Below are 24,404 nucleotides of genomic sequence, written 5' to 3' on the forward strand. Positions count from 1 at the left end.
GGATCAAGCCCACAACCAGGGAATGTGCCCTTGACCAGAATCGAACTCAGGACCCTTCAGTCTGCAGGCCGACGCTCTGTCCACTTAACCAAACCAGCTAGGGCTCCTGATCATTTATTTAAAGCTATCTCATAGAGAATCTTAAAAGAGGCTGTTCTTGCAAAGGGTGTGATGAGACAAGTGGAAATGAGTTCAGGGAGGATGAATTCAAAATCCTCAGTTGGAGCTTTCAAGGGACCGCCTGGTTTCTAGTGACTGGAATGTGCTTACCCACCATGTTTTTCTCATCTGTAAATGGGATAATAATCACACTTACCTCCTAGAGCTGTGAAGTTACTTAGTATAGAGTTCTCAAAGCAGTGTCTGTCACGTGGGAAGCATGGCATGAGGGTCCTTAGTCGGTGAGCTGGGGAGGCGTCCCCGCTCTGCACGTCCTTACATGTACATGTTTTACATGTAATATCTATTTTGTCTTCACTTCGTTCCTGACAGAGAGAATCAGTTCTTGGGTCCTTTTTGCCCCATGAGGGAACACACATTTTCCAAGGGGTCTCCAGGGAGGTGACCTTCCCTGTTCAGAAAACAAGCTCAGGGCACAGCCTCACAGAGTGTACTGGCAGGAGGCTTCAGTTCTTTGTGGGTTTTGATTACAGCTTCTGATGAAGCTTCTAAAGTGTGTATGTGTGTGTGTGTGTGTGTGTGCATGCGCGCTTATGTTCATGTGTATGTGTGAGAGTCTCTCTGTATGTGAGTGTGTATCTATATTTGTGTGTATGTGTGATGGTCTCTCTGTATGTGTCTATGTTTATATGTATGTCTGAGAGTCTCTGTGTGTGAGTGTACGTATGTCTATGTTCGTGTGTATGTGTGTGAGTCTGTGTGTGAGTGTATGTGTGTGTGCAGAAAGAAAAACAGGATCTGGGTCTACTGCTTTATTGTTTTTGTGTGGGAAGGCCTCAGCTAGTGCTCGTGTCCGTGATGGGAAATGGGGGCTGGGGCCTGAGGAACCAGAAGTAGGGCTGGACCCCGGGGAGTTGTAAACTCAGAAGGATGCTCCATTCTTTGCCTGCTTCACAGAGTGGGAATTCACACGCTACCAGGAGTTGCAGCCGAGCCCTCCTGGCCAGCCCTACTTCCCTGGCTTCCTGGTTTCCACTGCTCCCAGGGACTCAGGCCCCCAAGCTGGAGGCTCCAGCCTAGCTCATAGGCCTGACCCTCCCCTGAGGCTATGATTGCCTGACAAGGCTTGTCTGATGGGTGCAATAGAGGGAGATGCTCTTCACAGACAATGACTGTGGGCTTCCGGAGAACTCAAAGAGGCCCAGTGCCTGCCATAAGGGCAGAGAATAAAATAACACTGAAACTGATTTGGCCTTCAGTCTGAGGTGTAACCTGCCCTGGCTCTGTTGTTCCTCAGGCCAAAGAAGACACTCAAAGGCTGGCTGAACAGATAGAGTCTAGGAGCCAGCCACTAACAGTTGCCCTGGGGGGGGGGGCGGGAAATGAGGAACTGGAGACACAGAAATTTTAACAGACTCACACAAGATCTCTTGACCAGGATGTGGAAGAGCGGTGACTCCAGCCCAGCTTCCAGGGGCAGGAGCCTGAGTCCCTGGGAGCAGGAAAACCAGGCAGCAGTGACTCCAGAGTCCACATTCTTAAATCCTGTGCTCATAGTCCTCCCTTATAAGACCTGAGCATGCTGGCTCTGGCTCACCTGAATGGCAAGGCACAGTCTATTTTCTTGACTTTTCAAAAGTACAGAGATAGAGTCATGGCATTTGAAGGACCTTTAGAGACCACCCCCTCGTGTTATAGAAGTCTGCTTTTAGCTCAAGATCATAGGGAGAGTGAGCTGTGGGGACCCAGAATCTGGAGCTTTAGCTATTCAACTAGGGTTCTCTGTCCCTCAACTGTGTGGTGGGCTCCTGGAGCCCATCCCCTGCTTGGCCACCCCTAAACACTCACCCTCACCTCTGACACAATGCAGCTGCACCCATGTGTGGTTTGAAGCCATGAAGGTCAGAATGGCCAGCAAGCTTCTGTGCTGTCTGGTTTTGTGTCTCCTGAAAGGTGTGAAGAATCCTTTAGAGAAGTTGGGAACCAAGATGAACTGAACTCAATGTAAAAGGATCTCCTCACTGAGGGTGGAATTGCCCATCTTTTAATATTATTTTTTAGGAATACTTGTATTAGTATTCTTGGGGAGCACAGCATGGCAGCTGTTTGGGGAAGCTGCCCAGGATTCCAGAGCTACTAGGTTTTGCATCAAAATCTAGCTTACGGGCACTACAATTGTTAGTGAAGTGGAAGCGGTCAGGAATAGCGAAGGCAAGGAGTCCAGGGCTGAGGATTAGGGCAGCTAAGGGGACAGAACCTTGGAAAATAGTGACCTGAAGACTGCAAATAATCACATTTGACTACAGATGGGAATATTTTGTTCTTGATAGTCATTCCTTTCTTTAATCTCCAAGTTTTCAGTAGGTGAACACATTTTATTTTTTTTATATTTTATTGATTTTTTACAGAGAGGAAAGGAGAGGGGCAGAGAGCTAGAAACATCGATGAGAGAGAAACATCGACCAGCTGCCTCCTGCACACCCGCCACCGGAGATGTGCCCGCAACCAATGTACATGCCCTTGACCGGAATCGAACCTGGGACCCTTCAGTCCGCAGACCGACGCTCTATCCACTGAGCCAAACCGGTTTCAGTAGGTGAACACATTTTATGGTTGGTTAAACCTTTAGTCCTCTGTTGGCAATGCTTTGGGGGAATTGTCCACACTTGGTAGGAACTGCAGTAGGAGAGGGGCAGAGCACTGAGTTTAGGGAAGGCCAGTGGTCACCGCAGAGGAGCATTCTGGAGCCACTGAGAGTAACTGAGGAGCAGCGCCCCCATGGTCCAGACATTCCTGGGAGGGGGGCTCAATAAAACCCTGAGCTGGCTGCCTTCAGCCAAAGACATGGGGGCTTGGCCCACTGTCATTTAAAAATTCAAGAATTCCCAAGGCTGCCAAGTTCTGCAACAGCATGAGCTTAGGACATGGAGATACAAAAGGCCATTCTTTTCTAAGTATTTATTATCTAAGTTCCCAGAGTTATGATGTGTAAGAAAACAAATGTCATCCTAACATGAAAACATTCACTAAGAATCTTGCCACTTGTCAAATGAATGCTCACTCATACATTCTTCCCTCACTTAGCAAGTGTCTATCCCTGCTGGCTGAGGGCAGTTGGGATGACTGTCAGATATATCAGGATCATATAAGTTCAGTGCAAAGTCAAAGAAAACAAGGTTGGAGAACTTCACGTGCAAGGTCTTAGACCAATGAGGAGCAGATGGAGCTGGATTAGTTAACAAATGAAGAACAAAATTATGAAGAGGTGGCAAGATAGGTTCTTCACGAGGGAATGATTTGAATGTTGAAGGATTGAAAGAGACTCTTGGGAAAACAAATGAAGATCTCAAACATGAAACAAACAGAATCTCCAAATGAAGGCGTTGTACAGTAAAGTGTGAAGGAAGTGGTATCAAGTGAACAAATCGTCTTGTTGGTATAAAAGTAAATATGCCCACACCAAAATCAACACACTTGATTAATTCTTTGTTCATTCTAAAAAGTGACATATAATCTATATTTCATAGTATATATAGCTAAAGATAACTTGCTTTCATAATTTCATTTGTGCAATGCAATCTCAACTTATTTTCACAATTTCCTTTTTTTTATAATATACTTTTGCTGAAAATCTTGTTCACTATTTACTATGAAAATCTGATCTTCATTTTAAGTGACTCTTGCTGCTGCTCATGACCCTGCCATGATGAGGTTCTCCTCCAAGTCTTTCTCCATTCTAGGAGGAAGCCTACAGGGTTAGGATGGTTTTACGTCCCAGGAGGCCTCAGACACAGCCTAGGAGGCTCCAGTCCCAAGGTATGTGGGGACCTCGAGCAATTCAAAGGAACTTTGTGTGTCTGTTCCTCAGTGTGGACACTGCACACCTTCCCCAGCCTCCCAGTGCAGCCTGCACGGGCTGTCGGCAAACCCTCTGGCCAGACCGGACACTATGGCCTCAGCGCAGGGTGCTTGGCTTGGCCCTGTCCAGGCTAGCTGCAGGCAGGGAGGGGGCACTTACTTGGCCGGTGGGGCTCTGAGCTGCCTGTGGCTCTCCGGGGGGCTCCTCGTCTTCGGGAATGTGGGGCATGGCAGCCTTCTGGCAGGACTGGCCGCGGGTGCCCGGAACCTCTGCTGTGTCAGCCCCAAAGATGCTCCAAGAGGCCTGGGCTCCGCAGGCTGAGGAGATGCCAAAAGGACAAGTCAAATCCACTCACATCCCTGGGCCAAGCTGGGTTCCATTTCCAGGGGTCATGAGCTGCAGAGAGAGCCTGCCTCAGTTTGCGTCAACACCAGAAGTGGGACTAGAGGGCATTTGGAATTGCATTTCCTCCTGTTCACTATCTCTGTTTACAAAGTCAGAGGTGGCCTTAGAGATTTTGCATCTAATTTGGTCCTTACAGTAAACACAGCTATCCTGGGAGGGAGAACTAACGGAGGACACTCCATAGGGATCGATCTACTTATCTACCATTTATTGAGCACCTACTGGGTGCCAGGCACTCTCCTAGTAGCATTATCAACATTGCCATAATTTAATCCTCACAATGACCGCTGATGCAGGCATCAATATTCACATTTCATAGATGCAAAAACTGCTTCAGAGAGTGGCAGCCATTTGGTTCTCATAAAGAACCAAGCATTTGAATTCAGATCTTCCTGATTTTGAGGCCAGGGCTCTCTCCACTATACCACACAGCCTTCCTTGGCTGAGTGGGGGAAGAGGAAAGGATGGTGTTTCCTGACTTCCTGCCCCATAGCTCCCCTCACACACTTTAGCAGCTTTTCTAACCCTCAGTGGGGGCTCCGTCACTTGTGAACAGACTTCATTGGGCCTGTCAGCCCTGCTGAAGCCATGATTCTGGAGGCTTGGCCTGGGTGGATCTCATGTGTCTTGTGCAGTGTTCACCCCAGAAACTTTGGGTTGCCTCCCCCAAACCAGGTTTACCCCCTCCCCATGGAATAGCAGCCTTGAGATCCTGCTGGATTGATCCCAATTATGATAATCCCATCCATCTTGTCACAGTGATTGGCTCAGGGACAGACAATAGATTTAGCCTAAGCCTGTGGTCGGCAAACTGCGGCTCTCGAGCCACATGCGGCTCTTTGGTCCCTTGAGTGTGGCTCTTCCACAAAATACCATGGCCTGGGCAAGTCTATTTTGAAGAAGTGGCGTTAGAAGAAGTTTAAGTTTAAAAAGTTTGGCTCTCAAAAGAAATTTTGTTGTACTGTTGATATTTGGCTCTGTTGACTAATGAGTTTGCTGACCACTGGCCTAAGCCAATGAGCATGTGGCAGTGTTTGGGGCAAGAGAAAACACCCAGATGTTTTCTCTTGCCCTGCGTGGTAGAGTGTGCAGATGTGAACCTGGTGCTGCTGATGCCATTTTGCTTCCATGAGGAAGGCCAGACTGAGGATAAAACTGACACACACAGAGCCCGGGGCAGAGCCAACAGACCTGCAGAGAAATGGATCTGGAGCCCTGATCAAAGTTCACCTGCAGGCTGAACTCTTTCTAAACTAGCCAGTTACACAAACACATTTTTTAGTGTTTAAGTCAATTCAGGTTGGGTTTCCTTATAACTGCTAACTTGTTGTAACTCCTGTACTGTCACTTGTAACCACTAACTGCTCTTTCACGTTTCTTGCCAGTCAAGGGGCCTAGGACCATGCTCTCTCGAACAGACCTAAGCCAATGGGTCTGGCTCCTCTGCTTCCTCCTAGAAAAGGAGACCAGTGATGCCGGGCTCCATCTGGAGAGACAGAATAGCAAGGTAGAAAGAGCATAGGCTTTGAAACCAGATTCCTGGGTTTGCGACCCCTCTCTGCCACTCAGGGCTGTGTGGCCTTGAACGTTGGTCTCATCTCTGAGCCTTGGTTTCCTAGTCAGGGAAACAGAGATAAGAATGCCTCCCACATAGGACTATTCCAAGGATGAAATGAGGTAGAGTACCCAGCGTGCAGTAGTGCTCACAGAGGCCATGTACCTGCAGGAGGTCTGCAGCCCAGGAACCTTGGCCAGAGTCCAGAGAGCTCTGCCTGGCCTCATCCCACCTCTAAACTCCTTCAGGTCCCTTTCCCCTAGTGGAGTGTGGACACCTGCACAGACATGCAGAACCAACAACTAGCCTGGTTCTACAATTTCAGAGGTTCCCTGTTCTGCTGGACGGCAGATGAAAACCACCAGACACTGGGTCATCTTTAGATCCTGTCCTCAGCCACAGTCAGGGGGCTGCTGGACACACATGCAAAGAACAAAGGACACTGTCATTTGCTGAGCACCTGCTATGTCCTGGGTCTTATGCAAGGTACAGACTGCTGGAGACTGCAGGAAGAAGAAGTAGAAAGCCCTGCCACCTCCTATGATACTAGGTACTGACCAATGCCCACACCTGACACATGTACCTCAGACTGAGCTTCCAGATGCAGGCAAGAGGTCTGATTCCTCATAGGTAACCAGAAGATTTAGCAAAAATTTTTTGTTGCTTTGTATTTAAAGTCTAGAGAACTTCAACCCTTGGGTTGGTTGATGTGACCATCATCTTGACTTATTCTCTGCAGTGGAAAGCTAGTCCCATTCATCTCTGAAACAGTGTGGGTGACCCTTACTGAACAGCTCAAGAAACCTCATCTCAAGTAGACTATGAACTGAGCATTCATTCATTCCTTCATTCACTCAACACAAGCACTGACTTTACATCCTCTCTACCAAGCCCTGTGCTAGGTGCTGGTGACATAAAGATGATAAAGATGTGGTCTTGGCCTTCAAGAGGAACAGAGTCCAGTGGCAGGAGGCAGTTGGAAAACAGCATAATGGGATAAATAATTTGAAAGTGAGAAGTTGCAGGATCCCAGAAAAGGGTTTTAACTATGAAAATTATGATGGATGGAATATAGTGAAGATTCTACATTAGAAATGGTGTTTGAGCTGAGCCAGGAACACTGAAATGCTGAATGGAATTTATCTGAACAGACTGGCTGGAGGCCTAGAGGGGGAGGTGAGACAGGAAGAGAGAAGCCATGCTGGACAGATAGAACCTGGCTCTCAGCAATGAGAGGTATGGGGCTAGGCCATGCTGTCTCCATCCCAAATGGTCACTATGGGAATAAATTGAGCTTTGTAGTTGCCCAAAGATAACTTCTATTATCTTTACTCGGACTTCAGCAGCAGCGATATTGGTGGTGCTGGTAGCAAGGTAGCAAGAGTATCCACAAACCCCAATTCTATCAGGGAGGTTGGCTTCACCTCCCAAGAAACCACTTAAAATGATACGTGATGTATGTGCAGGTCCAGGCCCAGGCTGTCTTAATAGGAGTATGATTTCCAAAACATGGGAGATGACAGTTCCACTTTTTCTTTATGTCTTAATCTGCACAAAGCATATTGTGCTCTGCATGCTGTGAAGGATTCAGATAAATTGGTAATGTTCAAAAAAGGGAAGCAGGATGTAGGGAGACAAGAAGTCGTGTTTAAAGAACTAAAGATCTTTAGCCTGGAAAAGGGAAGGTACGGGGAGAAATAAATCTCTTCTCAGATATTTGAAAGCGGTTTGTGCAGTCCTATGGTTTCCAAAGGACAGGTTCATGAACAATGACTGAAAGGCCAGATCAACGCAAGGGAAAACTTTCTAGTGGTTGGAACCATCTGAAGAGGCAATGGACTGCTCTTTAAGGTTAGTAAGCTCCCTGTTCCGGGGAGAGTTCCAGCAAAGGCTGTGACAAGGGTCACAGGATCCCTACCCATTTCAGGGATCTTTTCCAACCTTAGATGCCCCTAAAATCCTGTACCCTCTCTAGTCACTATAAACCACAGATTTGATATTCCCATCCTATACTCCTTAAGCAACATCTTAATTCAGTTCCTGGGTCAGAAAGCAAAGTAAAACAGAAATGAATTAAGTCAGACAAGGCCTGAAAGGTGTCAGCTGCTGCAAGATAAAGCAGAGTAGAGGTTGGCTAGGTCCCACACTTGACAAGTCAGAACCCCGGGCCCTCAAGCGGAGTCCCAGCAACCGCGCCTGCCCAGGCCATTCCCACGCTGCTCCTGCTCCTTTGTTTTCTCTCCCTCCCATTATTATAAACTTGCTGCTTAAAATAGCAAGGTAAAAGCAGAGTCCCTCCCCCAGGGTGACATCTGGGTTCTGCTGGAGTTCGTGGGCACTCGGACCTCACATCCATCACAGCAAAGTTTAGAATACAATCTCCAGGAAGTGGTGATCTAGAGCACCAACCCATAAAAGGGAAAAATATTTAGTCATGTTTGGTCTCCAGCCGCTCTTTCTTTAATGTATTTTCAAGGCTCTTCTTGCTGCCTCTCAGGCCTGGTCAGTAAAGGGTTAGGTGGGTCATTAGCCAATCAGCTCTTTGGATTCTACTCATTCTGCCCCCAGCCAGTGTTTAAGTTTAACCTGGTCCACTTTACAGGAAGGAAAACTGAGGTGCAGAGAAGGGAAGCAACTTCACTGGGTCCAGTTAGCTTTGTATCTGGTGCAAATTATCAATGAGCCTCCGTTGGGAAAAGTATCCAATCATTTGTGTGACTGAAAAGGCCAACAGCTTCTGAACCATATTTAAATATGTTATCTGCCCCCTGGACATGCTCATGAGAGAAAGCAAACTAACATACTTTCTCTACTCGTTCATTCATCAGGTATTTCAAGGTTGCCTACTGAGTATCTGACAATAAGAGTATGCACTTCAAGTGCTATGTTATTTAACCCCTGCGAGATGGGTTTTATTGTTTCCGTTTTATATATTAAGGAACTGAGAAACAGAGAGGTGCAGCAACTTGCTCAAGGTCACACAGCTAGTAAGTGGCAGGCCAATGATTATAACCCAGGAGAATCTGATTCCAAGGCCCGTTATCCTCCCCTCTTCTACTCCACCTCCTCCACCAGGAGTTCTGCTAGACTATAACAGCGGGACCCAGTATGAGCACCTGCCCCACGAGAACTGGAGTGTGCATTCCCCGTGGGGCTAAGGATAGGTGAGGGGGCAGGGAAAGAAGCAGCAGGTGGTCAAGCCAGAGATCTTATGAGGACAAAACAGTGGGCCCACAGTTTGAGGTTGTATGACCCACATTGTGGAGGTGCAAACCTACGTATTCATTTATGTGTCTGTCCATCCATGTACCTATTCTCCTGACTTTTCCATTTACACAAGTGTCCGTTAGTTTTCCATCCAACCTTTCACCCCAGGAAGTCTCATGCCTATGGCATCAGCAGCACAAGCTCTGCCCCTGGGAATAGCCTCTGCAGGACCCTGTGAGCTGTGGGGAGAGGACAAAGGGCCGGAGAGGGCTGCTCTGACAGAGGGGCTCTACAGGCAGAGGCGTGCCCATCTACAGCTGAAGGAACCCTCCATTCTGCACACTTCAGCTGGGGGTTGGGCTGCCTGTGTCCCAGCAAGCATTGGGCCATCATCTGGAGTCATGATTTAGCAAGGGCCAGTACAGAGACCACCCCTTCAGTGCTCTCGGCAACCCTGTGAGGTGGTACCGTGAGTACTATTATTATTAACAGCATGATTAGTCCCGTTTTACAGAAGAGGAAACAGGGGCCCAAAGACTTGCCCAAGAGTGGCTGTGCAGAAAGTCAGAGCAGGTCTGTCTGCCTCCCCAGCCCCTTGTAGGGCCAAGCCCACCTGCTCATGGGTGGCATTCTTGACAAGCAGCGGCCTCTCACGATGGCCCCAAGGATGCCTCTCCCAGAGCCTTGCGGTCAGCCCAGAAGACACTAAACCCTCTCTGAAACCACAGTGGCCAGGAGCACAGCCCACAAGCTGAGCGTCTCTCCTATTCTCTCGTGAATCTCTGGGTGTCTGGGGAAGAGCCAAGGCCCTTCTGGTAAACAATGGGTTAACCCAGACTCGACTGACCTTTTTGGAATGACTCAGAATTCTCAGAAGGGAGTTTTTTTGTTCTTCCAGCTTTGAATTTTTGCTTTCATTTTAGCAACACAAAGAATTTGAAAGAGATTAGGTTGCTATTAATACCACTGGTCTATGTCTAGATGAAGAATTGGATGGAGCGGATTGTTTGGAGTGGCTGCACACACATCTCTCAGTCCCTCTGCAGCCTCAGGGATGACGGCTGGGCCAGTGGAGATGGGTCAGTCCTGCCCCTGCTCCCATCACACAGGTCCAGACAGAGGCAAGGACTTGACCAAAGCCACGCCTGTGGGTGAGGGGCAGTCAGTAAACCCCGGGCCCAGGATTTACTTTTAGTAAATAATCAGTGAATGTGTCCATGCTGTAAAAGCAGGAGTCCTTGGGCAAAGCCTTCCAATTCTCTTTTCTCTCATGGTCATTCTCATGGGAAAGAGAGAGTGCTCCCTGCTCCCTCTGCTCACCCCAGGGCCGTCCTGTATAGATTTGGAGAGTCTCCTGGGGTATCAATTATCAGTTCAAAGTGCTGAGAGACACCTCTGTGGGTCCCTGGGCCTGGCCAACTGCAGAGCTGGGTCCTGTACCCCTACGAGGCAGTCCGAATAGGGGTCCACTTCAGGATGGCCCCATCCTGCTTCCTAAAGTCAGGATGCTACGAGAGGGCTTTGGAGCTTGGCAGAAGGGCTTCTAATTCTCCCGCTGCCTCTTTCTTGCTGAATCTGTCTTTCCCGGCCTCAGTTTTCTCACCTGTAGAATGGAGGTAATAGTACCTGTCTTTTAGGGTTGTTGTCAGGATTAAGTTAGGAAATACATGCAAGGTGCCAGCTTGTACTCAGTGAGTTCCATTCCCACTCTCTGAATGGGGCGGCTGAGTTCTCTTAGCCACAGCATCATCAAAGCCCAACCAGGCCCAGGTAGTCTGTGTTCATCCTGGGTGGCAGAGCTCCTAGCTTTGCTTCTTGCAGGTAAAGGAGACATGGTCCAGGCCTGGCCAGGGCTTCTTCTCTGTGCTGACAAGTAGATAAAAGACCACCAGGCATGATTGGAACTAAGCTCGCCAGGAGCCATGCATCTGGTGATGCTGACATCCTCTCTGCTGTTGGGCAGCGGTGGCTGCAGGTGGTGGGCTTAGCGAGAGAGGATACAGTGGTCAGTCCCAGGCCTGTGCTGCAGTCCGTCCTGGTGGAGCAAGGGTGGGGTGCAGAAGAGCAGAAGGAGGAAGGGGAACAGGAGGGAACAGAGGGACTTCCCTAATGACTTCTCACCCTCCACACAACCCTTCTGATCCAGGAGCTGGGAGCACTGGGGCTGTGGCCTGAGGGTGCTTTGGTGAGGCTGGCCTTGAGCATGCCAAACCCTCCCCCCCCCCCCTGCCAGAGTCTGCACCCTCTGGTTACGCTTACCAGCCCCGAGGATCTCTTACAGGCTCTGTTGGCTGGGAGTGCCTTCCTCCCTGATTCAGAACCCGTTCTAGCCCTGGGAGTGAGCCAGCATCTTCTCAGGCAGGGCCAGGGCCACATTTAGGAGGAGAGGCCGGCCAGCTCCCAGAGGAAGAGGTCAGGAGTTGGTATGGTGCTCAGTGGGGGAGAGGGAGTGGGCGGGGGGAGGTATAGGGGGGTAAGGGGAAGAGGGAGAAATGACACATTTAAAATAGTAACACCCACCCCCCACTGCCTTGCCCTGCCCCTCACACAAAAGCCCATTCTGTACTCTCTGCCTTGGGAAGGGTTGTAGGAGCAAGAGGTAGAAAGGGAGTGTATCTCTGCCTTCTATGTCACCAAGGAAAGTGCTCAGACACAGAAAACAGATTTGGGGGAAACATCCTAAGTAAGGGTAACTCCCCCGCCCCCACCCAAGACTAGTAAAATATTATGGGGCAAGGGAGAGACAGGAGAGGTGGAGTAGAAGCTGTGAGAGGCCACTCTGGCGAGTCCCTGAGAAAAGGGCCTGAGCCTGCTTCCCTGGGGAGAAGGTAAAGATCCCTAAATCGGAGAGCAGAGAGGTCCTGAGCCTATTTCCCACACAGAATCCAGAGGAGAAGGCCCAAAGAGAGGGAGAAATGGCTATTAGGTATGACTTGATAGATAAGGCCTTTAGACAGCCTGGTTCTTGCACCCCGGGCAGGGGTGCGGGGAGTGAATAGCACAATACTTTCTGTGCACCCAGGAGCAGAATTGCCAGAAAGGAAGGTGTTTAAGAAGCTGATTCAGAGGTTACCTACCGACCAAGGACTGATGGAAAGTATGATGGACTTCTTGTCAAATGCCAGCCAGGACAGATGACATTTGGGCACCAGGGTACCCCTCACCCCAACTTCCCGACACTCGGACCTTAAATGCCACAGTAGAGGAAGAGGAGGGTTAGAGAGACCCTGTAATGCCTGTGACCCAGGTTCAACATGCCCCAAAAATGGTCAAGCCAAGGCCAGACTTCCATTCACCCCACCCCGGCTCCAGCCGTAACCGGAAATAAGCCGGAACATCTCCCCAGGTTTCCTCTCCAGCTCCCTCACTTCAGCAATTCTTTTTTTAAAATAAGTCCACTTGAAGAATTTTTTGCTTCTTGGAAACATGTGCAATTGCTCAATCGGAGGTGGTTCAAAGGCACCGGGAACAGCAGAACCTATCTGAGCTGCCCATTCAGCTCCCAGCAGAAAATAAATCTCATCCGGATCTCATCCGGTTCTCTTTGTTCCAGGCTGCCCAGCAGCCTCCTTTCTGAGTCACTCACTCCAGGGTGCCGTGAGTCATCTTCCTGGGGTCAAGGACCACACGGTGTTCCTGGGTCTGAAAAGCCGGCCAGGGCTCCGGGGGGCCATCAGAAAGAGTGGGGGACTGAGGACTGCCTCCTGGGTCCTGGAGCTGGCTCTGCCCTCCCTTGCGTGTGACCTCGGGAGTCCCCGGCCTGCTTGAGGAGGAGGGGCATTTCCAGGCCCTTCCAACTTGCTCTGGTTTGGAGCCTCCCCAGTGATGTGCAGGAGCCTGCTCGCAACAGCCCACGAGAGCCGAATGTAAAATTGTCAACAATGTTGTGAGCTGTTCGTTAAACACAAACATCATTAAAAATTAAATTACAAGGAAGTTACATTAAATACGGAGGAAATAAATACCTCAAATACCCTGCTCTGATTATGTGGCTACATTTTACTATTATCTGTGCTCTTGAGATGATTTGTTTCTAATGGGTCTGTGGTGGAAGCACTATGTAATGATGTGCTACTGTGCACCTCTTCCCCTCTCCATGTTCAGTGATGTCTAATGCCTTGCAATGAGTCGTGACGGGAGTATTTACACAGTGGGAACCAGCAAATGCTACATATCAAGGTCTTTCTTCCCTCAGAGAGCTGGCTGTTAAACACTTACTAGCACACCACTGAGCCTCTCCTCCTCGCCCCTACCAGGGCGCAAAAGGAATGCAGAAGACTTTAATCTTGACCCACGATAGTATAGTTATAGAGATTTGATTGCCAACTGCCTTTGGATAACTCTTCCTGCGTGTACAATGGGCCCCTCCCACTCACCAAGTCCCAGACAGAAACCACCATTCCTTCCCCTCCCCAGCTCTGCCCGGCCCCAGGCTCACTCTTCCTGGGCCCTCGTGAATGACACCCAAGCTAAAAACCTGGAAGTCATTACCCTCCCTCTTATCTCCCCTCCCCGCCCACCTCAGTTAGACTCTGAGCCTTGTCAATCCTAGTCAGAAAGTCTTTGATCTCTTCCCACTTCCCATGGCCACACCCTGGCAATGACTCTGCCCCGCTGTGTTACTGCAACAGCCTCATTGGTCTCCTCACCTCTGGTCTGGCCCTTCCAACCACCCTCCACAAGACACTAGAGCAGTCTCTCTAAAACATAAATTGGATCCTCTTTTCCCTTCTTAAAATCTTTGAGGACTCTGTTTTTCCATGGAACCAGTTCTAAGTGAAGACCCTCGCCCTTCTCTCTGGCCTCATCTCCTATTTCAGCCTTGGTACACCTTATGCTTCCACCACAATGGACCAACAACCAACCTCCAAACATGCCCTGCTTTTTCACGCTCTTTGCACATATCTTTTTGCCTATGCCTGGGCTCCCTTCCTTCCCCTTTCTATAACTGATGAACTCCTACTCAGCCAAGAACCCATTCAAAATATCCCCTTCCTCATAAACCCTTTCCACCTCTTCACCCCAGGAAAAGTTACTTCCTTCCTGTTTCCTACGGCTGCTCTAACACATTATCACAAATTTGATGTTTTAAAACAGGCATCCTCAAACTACGGCCCGCAGGCCACATGCGGGTGTTTTTGCCGTTTTGTTTTTTTACTTCAAAATAAGATATGTGCAGTGTGCATAGGAATTTGTTCATAGTTTTTTTTTAACTATAGTCCGGCCCTCCAACGGTCTGAGGGACAGTGAACTGGCCCCCTGTTTAAAAAGTTTGAGGACCCCTGTCTTAAAAGAACATAAATTTATTATCTTACATCAGTCTCAGTGGGGTAAAACCAGAGTATAGCAGGGCTGTGTTCCCTCTGCAGGCTCTAGGAGAAAATCCGTTTCCTGGCTTTTCCAAATTCTAGAGGCTGCCTACATTCCTTGGCTGGTGGCCCTTTCTCCGTCATCAAAGCCAGCGGTGTAGTATCTTTTCTCCTCTCTGACCTCTGCTTCCATCCTCACATTTCCTTCAAGTCTGGCTTTGACCAGCCTGCCTCCTTCTTGTAAGCACTCTTGGGATTACGTTGGGCCCATGCAGATAATTCAGGATAATCTCTCAATCCAAGGATCCTTACTTTAATCATATTTGCAATGCTCCTTTTTCTATTTAAGGTAATATGCACAGGTTCCAGGGACTTGGCAGGGGGCAGGGGGCGTGAGGGTTATTCAGTTCATCACACTTCTCTATTCTCCCAGAGCACTTTGCACAGACCTCAGTTCAGCTAGAATTTGAGTACCTCGACAGCAGGGACTATACTTTTACTCATATTTTTATAACTATTTTAAAATAATTTTTTAATTTATCTAGTACTGTGCCATGCTTTCTACATCATTTAATCATTGTAGTGCCCTGGACAACAACAATGAGAGCTGGTATTAATTGAGTAGGGACTGTCTGCCAGGAAAGTGTAAACTCTTATTGTGCTTCATCTCCCTGAATTCTAACAGTAGTCCTAAGAAGTGGGTACCATTTTTACCCACACTTTACAGAAGAGGAAACAAAGTCAGGTAACTTGCTGAAGATTATATTTATTAGATGGTGGAGACAAGATGTATGACAAAAATAAAATAGGTAGTCATATGAAGAATCAGAGATTATGAATGAGAGAGGAACCTTTAAGATCCTCCAGTCCAGAGTCCTCATTTTAACCTTTTATCTTCTCTGAGTCCCTGTATAGTGCTTATTTTATTAAAAATACTTCTAAATACTAAAAAATAAAAATCATGTTCTAGACTGTGGGCTCCTTAAAGGCAAGGGTGGTGTATATTCACCTCTCAGGGTTTCTTGAATAGATGGATGAATGAATGAAAATCTGTCATACACTCAATGATACAGAAAAGTTAAGAGAACAAACTTGGTTGCTGAGGAAGCCTTGGGAAGTCAAGTGACTCCTCCAGGGCTGATTTCACTCGTGACCAATAATGGCCTTGGAGCCCCTCATGTGAGAAGTGGGGTAGAATTGGCTCCGTTTTCCTCTTACATGACATGAACACATGTAATGTGTTCACCTTAGCAGCTGCCTGCTTTTTGTCCAGGACATGAGATCTGTCCAGGGCCAGCTAGACCGCCAGGAGCAGCTTGTCTGAAAAAGCCAGGGTCAGCCCTCTATCACCTCGGGAACTTTATTCCAAAGAAAAATAAAATGTCTTCCTTGATTCAGCAACAGCCCTATCCCCCACAAAAAAAAAATAAATAAAAAAATAAATGAACATCCAGTTCCCATGTGCCTTTCTTTGTCATTCCTTCCTCTCCTTCTTCTCCCCCTCCCTTCCCAGCTTTGTTCTGGGAGTGACCATCAAGGCCTATATGCAGGAACTGGTTTGGGCAAGTCAGAGGAAAATTTGGCCTCCACAATGCCTGCCTAAATCCTTCACTCATTTAAGAAGTGCTTCTGAGCGCCTGCTCAGTGTCAGGTGCTCTGGTAGGTTGGGGCTCTGCGGGGTGTCCTTCAGGGCTGCCTCCCCAGAAAGCCTTCCTGACAACCCGGCACCTAGGATCTTCCCAACATGCTGTGAGCTCTCTGGTCTATAATGGCACTGCACAGCTGCCCCCATCTGCCATGCAGTAGTTTCTGTGTCCTGCACATTAATCACATTTGCCAAGCCTGAGAGCAGAGAGCTTTCTTCTGTGCCCCAGCTGTGGGAACACCGCACAGGTCCCGAGCAGTTGCTCAATGCCCGGTGCACCCCTTCTTTTGCCAGAAAGGACTCTAGGAATAAAGCCTCGCTTTCCCGTGTACATACCCAGCACAGCATGTACATATCAGCTCTTGAATCCTCTCAGCTCTGTGAGGAAAGTCTTATAGCTCCATTTTTACAGGTTGAGAAAATCGAGCCTCAGAGAGGTATAGTGACTTGCTCTAGGTCACATAGTCAGGACTAAAACCTGGGCCTCCTGGGCCCAAAAATGGGGTCTCCAACCCTTCTCAAGAAAGGGCTCATTCCCATTCTTCTCTGACCTCAGTAGAGACAGAACAGAGTATTGGGAGATGTTCCCTGGTGGGGATTTTGACTGTTCCAGGTCACAGCCCTGCCTTCGGGCCAGCAAGGACAACTCCAGTTGAGGCACAGAACTGGAAACCATCCTCCGCATCCCCAGGGGAGACAGGAAGCAGCTGCCTCATCTAAGACAAACAGAAGATGGCTCTTCCCTGCTGGGATGGAGTGCCCCCACCCCAAGTCCCACCCACTGTTGATCTCCACTCTGGGAGACCCAGTTCTTAGAAGCTGTGAAAGTAGGCCCAGTAACCTGGCACTGGACTACAGGGCAGAATCTGGCCTAATATGTGCTTTGGAGGCCAAAGAAGGATTGCAGCAGGCTCCGCGATGGGGCTTCTGGGAAGGGAAGAGCAGACTGTGCACCAACCACCTGTGTGGGGATGAGATCCTTCACCACTTGGGCCTCAATCTCCCTAGTACAGGGTTGCGCTAAGTTGCCAGCCCATGCCCCACTTTCTGCCCCATGAGTTTGGAGTCCTCGTTGCCTATTGAAAGAAGACATGCAGTCAGTAGCGAGAGGTCTGACTGGCAACCCCAGCTGAAGGCAGCCTTTGGACATCTTTGCATCACTCCCTCCAATCACAGTGATTGGTTCAAGGGTGAGCATGTGACCTGCCCAGAGCCCATTAGACATAATAAGACTTTACTGGGCACTCTGGGAAGAAGATTCTTTTTTTATTATTATTGTCTAAAGTTTTACATATGTCTCCTTTTCCCCTAATTGACCCTCCCCCCCAGCCATTCCCACTCTGGGCAAGTCCCCACTGCCCCAGTGTCTGTGTCCATTGGTTATGCTAATATGCATGCATACAAGTCCTTTGGTTGCTCTCTAACCCCCTGCTTCCCCTATCATTTGTCTCTGGATCTATTCTTGTTCATCAAATTATGATGATCATTATATCCCACATATGAGTGAGATCATGTGATATTTATCTTTCTCCGACTGCCTTATTTTGCTTAGCGTAATGCTCTCCAGTTCCATCCATGCTGTTGCAAATGGTAACAGTTGAGGAAGGAGATTCTTACTCTTTGTTGCAGGTCTTGAATATAAGAGGGTGAAAACAGAATCCTTCTTGTGATGGTGAAGAACTTGTCTAAGAAAGGAATCACTGGGAAAGAGAGTACAGCAAAGAGCCAGAAAGAAACTATGTCCTGAGCCTGTCATCTAAGGCCCTGATCAAGCTATGCCTGATATTCCTGGCCTTTTATGTTTCAAGAACCAATTAATACTCCTTTTTGCTTAAAGTGGCTTGTGTTGGCTTTTTTGGCTCTTGCAGTAAAGAGTTCCAACTGGTACAAACAGCCTCAACACCAAAGGCTTCTCTGCTGCCTACTTGAGAGTTTTAACTAGAAAACTCAGATCTAGAGCGAATGAGCTTGCCCTGAGTTATTGCCTAGTGAAACTTATCAACGTGCCCCTTTCCTCAAAACCTGCTCCTCCTCCTGCCTTCCCTGCCCCTGTTGCTGAGCTCAGCATCCTCCCAGAAACCGCAGCCCAAACCTCTGAATTCCCCACCCCCACAATGCCTATCTCCCTACTTCCCCGCTACTACACACACATTTAAACTCAGGCTCCAGAGGAGGGACTAGGTTTGACCAGCTTCCATGTTCCTGTCTAAAAACATAATCCAGTGAACATAAAGACAACTTTGTGGAGTCAAATTTCAACTCTCAAATGATTCCATTGCCTCCTTCCCGATAACCTCCAGGGACCCACTCCACCTACTCCTTAGCTCAGAGTTGGATGGGATCTGACTCTCCCTGGAGAGTAGACCCCAAGACTCGGGCGTTGAGAGCCTGTGTGAACAGGCTTGACCCTCTGCCCTGGACTCCAGTTTGCAGGACAAGGAAGAAGTGCAAACTTGCCCATCAAAGCCGATGGAGGGGGAGGAGCAGTTGTGGATCTTGTCTTTTTATTTTTATTTTTTTTCCACCCAAAATTCTGAGCTGAACTGCATTTGCAATTTGGTCAACTCAAAAGATGCTCCTTGAACAGAGGCTATGGCGACAAGAAGCCAAGCAAAAGTAAACAGAGCAGTTCCCTTGGTATCTAAATCTCTGCAAATAGCTGCAGGCTTTGAGTCTGTAGACACCACTTGAGAACAGGCTTTGGTAAACAGTGATGTGAAATGACCTGGCAGGGTAGGGGTTGAGAGGGGGAAAGCAGGAGCTTGGGAATAGCTCTCCAAACAGCAAACTTTGGTGGCTTAGACACATGAATTTCATTGTATTGCTACTTAAACAGGCATGTGCTGCTGCTTAATGATATGAGACAGGAAGTAACCACAGAGGACTTCTCTCTGGAGGAGCTGTCATCTTTTCACAATGGAAAGACAGGGAGCACATGGAACAATTCCACAGCATCAGCAGAAGAGCACTGATACTTGTTGCACCAGGCTCTCTACCTGGCCCTTTATATCCTTGATGTTATTCATTCCTTACATGGCACTATTATTCCCATTTTACAGAAGAGAGAATTAACATTCAACACACCACGGTGAGGCTTCTAGGGCAATACAGAACCCAGCAACAGTGGCACCAACCACCAGCACCGCCACCTCCACCGTCACAAAAGAAAGGACCAGGAGAGGGTTTTCTGGCTAAGGATTCACCAACTCGTCCTGGAGAAGGTGTTATCCTTAACATCAGGTTCACAAATGTCCTGTCTGTTCAATTGTAGTTTGCTATTTGTATAATATCTTCCTTAAGTTAACTGTTCGGTGAATAACGTGAAGTTCAATCTAGTGTTTAAGCCTAGTCATTCTTAAGAAGCTTCTGGAAATTTTTACCTGCATTTCCAGATGAGAGAAGCAGATAACTAACCAGAAAATAGACCCCTGGGAGGGTGGGTTCTTTGATGAAGTCATCCACCTTCCAAGTGGAAGTGGCCTTCCTAATACATGACTTTGGTTCTATTCCGCCCTTGAGTAAAACCTTCCAGTGTCACTCAATGCACTGATTTCCAAACCTGAGAAATCATAGTAGGATCATCTGAGGTGTTTGATAAAATGCACACTCCTGGACCCATCCCAAATATTAGGGGAAAGGGCGCAGGAATGTGTAGGGTTGGCAGTCGCTCAGTGGAGTCTGGTGTGGCACATTCAGAACACCAGAACTGGGAACCCCAGTCCACAGAGTTCTGGTTCATTGGCATGATGGCATGTTCTGCTTACCAACCTCTCCTGTTTCTTCTACAGACTACCACCATGGTACCCCCACCTCAGCATCACCTCATGCCCCAGTTTCCAAAATATTCCACGTACTTTCAAGCCTCTCTGGCACTCTTTATGCCTCAAAGGCTCATCTCGCCCATCTTCCTCCATTCTTGGGACCTGAGGTCTTCCCTGCAGCCATGTTCTGAGCCTGTTCTCCCTCCTAGGGAGATCAGCTCACTACCTCCCTGACCAAAGTTCATTACCTGAACTTTGCAGTTGAAACACTTTTCCCTGATGGAGAGGAGAGGAAAAGCCCCTTCTAGGAAATTCTCTTTTCCCATTATCCAAGAGGACATAAATGGTGGGTCTGACAACCTTCATGGTCCTTACATGGGCAACTTGTATACTCATTTTTTAACATGTTTTTATTGATTTCAGAGAGAGAAAGGGAGAGAGAGATAGAAACATCAATGATGAGAGAGAATCATCCATCAGCTGCCTCCTGCACACCCCCTACTGGGGATCAAGCCTGCAACCCGGGCGTGTACCCTGACCAGGAATCAAACCATGACCTCCTGGTTCATAGATCAAAGCTCAACCACTGAGCCACGCCAGCTGGGCAATATATTCGTTTTTTTTAAAGTGAACTAAAATTAATAGTCTTACTCTGTAAATATATATATATTTACTTTGACTTTCCATGAGCTAACATTTCCTGAGCAAAGTTCCTTTTGGAAAGAGAACTAGAATTTCAAAGCAGTGAGGCCTTTCTTCGTGGGCTGATTATGAAACCACTCTGTGACCTTGAGGCAGTCATGTCTTTCTATGGGCCCCCACTTTCAGCTTCTGCACAATGACTTTCAAACTTCTGATTCCCTGGAGTTCTGGCCACAGGGATGGCATCCACAGGCTCTGGGAAGAAAGCAGTAGCCTGACTAGGACAGCTTAGTTGAGCTTCTCTTCTCTGCCATGCCTCTGTGCCACAGCAACACACTGCCCTGCCTTCCCCTTCCCAGCAAACACAGCAATGCATCCCTACTGCCCTTTCTTGAGGCTTACAGAGGAGACTTAGCTCTGAAACAGATCCTTGGGAGATAAGAAAATGCCACTGATGTGGTTGGAAAAATCTGAGCTGGATGAAGTGGAAACACAGAGCTCTCCCTTGAGGCCAGAAGAGAAGTGCATGGATGGAGGCCAAAGTCCATTCCTTCCTTGAGCCTCTGGGAGCCAGCAGCCCCCCCTCTTTCAGAATGCAATACCCCTTGCCTTTATCCCTTCTTGCAGACACCCCCTAGGGCATAACTGCTGAGCCTGCAGGATCCTGGATATCTGGGGGCAAATCAGTCTTACTGTGGATTGTACTGGTTTTTATTGATTGCTTTATAGGTGATTTATAACTGCCTGCTGCCTTAAAAAATGGTTTGTGGCCAGATGTCAGTAAAAACACTCAGAGGGCAAGAGAGTTAAAAATAAAGCTCTGAAAAAAAGGGATTAGAGACTACACAGGAAAGAGGAAGATAACTCCAGCCAAGGTGGGATGACTCCGCAGCTCAGGTGACCTCGAGGGAAATCTTGATTTTCATTTTCTACTGACATAGCTCATTGGGATCAGCAGCAGCTTGGTTTTGGCTACTGTAAAAATAACAGAGCATGACTATTATATCTTGAGCTAACTCATCAAAATGGACCCGCCACTCAGAAGAGAACACAATTAGAGTGAGCTTTTGCATTGAAGAGCTTTAAGGTTCACAGGAGTCTTTGCATTTAACTTCAAATATCACTTCACAGAAGGACTTCTCGTGTGAGTACATCACCATACTGTTTAACGGCAGGCCCTGGGATTACCTTTGCTTTTTTTAAAGCAGGCATTATAGAGGTTCTGGGTGTGATGTGTATGTCTGAGTCTGGTAGCTGGTCATTAACCCTCCTTGATGTGGCGATAGAGTAAACCTGATCAAATGAGCTCCCGGAACATGCAGAGCCACACATGAGGATCCTTTAGCTCAGGGATGATGAGCAGTGCCTTTTAATTCTGACTAAAGGTTGCTCTCATTTGGTTGTCATGGTGAATGAGTTAGTTAACAAATTCTGGCTTCGCTAGTTACAACTCACCAGAGATCATTTCTTTCAGAGGAAAACCAAGAAGGGTATTGTTGTGGGCTGCACTGTGTACTCCCCAAACTCCTATATTTGGGACCTGAGGTCTTCCTTACAGTACCTCAGAATGTGACCGTATGTGGAGTTAGGGCCTTTAAAGAGATTTAAGTTAAAACGAAGTTGTTAGTGTGGGCCCCCAATTTAATCTGACTGGTGTCCTTGTAAGAAGAGGAAATTTAGATACACAGACACCAGGGAAAGGCTGTGTAAGGACATAATAAAAAAGGTGGCCATCTTCAAGCCAAGGAGAGAGCCCACAGGAGACACCTGATTGGTTACCTGCTGACACCTTGATCTTGGACTTCTCTAGAATGGTGAGAAAATACATTTCTGTTATTTAAGCCACCCAGTCTGTGGTATTTTGTTATGATAGTCCTAACAAACTAACACAGCTGTTGATGGAATTCTTAGCCATATCAGGTTTAAGTTCAAATCTGTTTCAAACATCTGATCTTTGGAATTAGGATCCATTAATTTTGGGAAATAACTACTTTAATATTTCTTTTCTAGGCCAATCACAAAGTTCCTTCTAATAAAATAAAAATCATCTGAACTAAGCCCCAAGATTCTAGTTTTTAAAAAATATAACTATCTCTACTTGCAGATGGTATGATCTTGTATATAGAAAATCCTGAAGACTACACTAAAAAGTTATTAGAATTATAAATGAGTTTGGCAAGGTTGCAGTATACAAGATTGATATACAAAAATCATTATGTTTCGATACACTAGCAAAGAACAATCTGAAATTAAGAAAGCAATTCCACTTACAATAGCATAAAAAATCACAAATACTTAGGAATGTACTCAACAAAAGAAACGTACACTGAAAATGACAAAATATCATTGAAATACATTTAAAAAGACCTAAATAGAGATAATGTCATCACATTTTCTAGATCAGAAAATTTAATATTGTTAATATGGAAATACTCCCCAAATTGACCTACAGGTTCAACACAATCCCTATCAAAATCCTAGCTACCTTTTGCAAAAATTGACAAGCAGATCCTAAATTTCATAAAGACATTCAAGAGACCAAGAATAACCAAAACAATCTGGAAAAGAGAAGGGAAAGGGTGTTGACTCACACATATCTCAATTTCAAAATGTAATATAAAACCACAGTGAGGCAGTCTGATACTGGATACTATACAAGAGCAGACATAGACCCATGGAAAAGAATTGTGAGCCCATAAATAAACCCTTACATTTACAATCAATTGATTTAGATAATTCAATGAGGAAAGAATAACCTTCTTAATAAATAGTTCTGGAAAACTGGACATCACATGTAAAAGAATAAAGTTGAACCCCTTTCTTATACCATACACAAAATTTAACTCAAAATGAGTCAAACACCTAAAAGGAAGAGCTAAAACTATTAAAACTTTATATAAAGACATAGGAGTATATCTTTGTGTCCTTGGGTAGGCAATTCCTTCTTAAAACACCAAAAGCATAGGCAACAATAGGAAAAAACACACGCATAAATTCAACTTCATCAAAATTAAAAACGTTTGCACTGCCAATGATACCACTAAGAAAGTAAAAACACAACCCATAGGAGAAAATATTTGCAAATAATATCTCTAATAAGGGACTTGTATCCATAATATATAAAGAACTCCCACAAATCAATAATAAAAAGACAACAATTTAAAGTGGGCAAAATATTTGAATAGACATTTCTTCAAAGAAAATATACAAATGGCCAATAAACACATGAAAAGATGCTCAACATTATTAACTATCAGGGAAATACAAATCAAAACAACAATGAGATACTACTTTACACCCATTAGGATGACTAATGGGTCTGGGAGAGGCCAACCGTCCCTGGGTCCGGGTGAGACCATGTGTCCCTGGATCCGGATGAGGCCTCGTGCACCTAGGCCCGGGTGAGCCCAAGTGGCCCTGGGTCTGGGAGAGGCCAAGCGTCCCTGGGTCCGGGTGAGACCATGTGTCCCAGGATCTGGGTGAAGCCTCGTGCACCTAGGCCCGGGTGAGCCCAAGTGGCCCTGGGTCGGGGAGAGGCCAAGCGTCCCTGGGTCCGGGTGAGACCATGTGTCCCTGGATCCGGGTGAGGCCTCGTGCACCTAGGCCCGGGTGAGCCCAAGTGGCCCTGGGTCTGGGAGAGGCCAAGCATCCCTGGGTCCGGGTGAGACCATATGTCCCAGTATCCGGGTGAGGCCTCGTGCACCTAGGCCCGGGTGAGCCCATGTGGCCCTGGGTCTGGGAGAGGCCAAGCATCCCTGGGTCCGGGTGAGACCATGTGTCCCTGGGTCCGGGTGAGGCCTCGTGCACCTAGGCCCGGGTGAGCCCAAGTGGCCCTGGGTCGGGGAGAGGCCAAGCGTCCCTGGGTCCGGGTGAGACCTTGTGTCCCTGGATCCGGGTGAGG

The 24,404-nt window shown here is 47.3% G+C and overlaps 1 protein-coding gene across 3 annotated transcripts in view; it reads right to left on the minus strand.

The window, feature by feature from the left end:
- IRAG1 (inositol 1,4,5-triphosphate receptor associated 1) overlaps positions 1 to 24,404 on the minus strand; it is a 112,617-nt gene that overhangs the window by 69,697 nt on the left and 18,516 nt on the right. For all 3 annotated transcript variants that reach the window (XM_054724941.1, XM_008151034.2, XM_028159861.2), the window contains exon 2: positions 4,139 to 4,296. In XM_054724941.1, the coding sequence (XP_054580916.1) occupies positions 4,139 to 4,296 (158 nt within the window). The remainder of the gene's footprint in view (positions 1 to 4,138; positions 4,297 to 24,404) is intronic.

The sequence above is a fragment of the Eptesicus fuscus genome, chromosome 13 (genome assembly GCF_027574615.1).
Source record: "Eptesicus fuscus isolate TK198812 chromosome 13, DD_ASM_mEF_20220401, whole genome shotgun sequence".
Taxonomy (NCBI): Eukaryota; Metazoa; Chordata; class Mammalia; order Chiroptera; family Vespertilionidae; genus Eptesicus; species Eptesicus fuscus.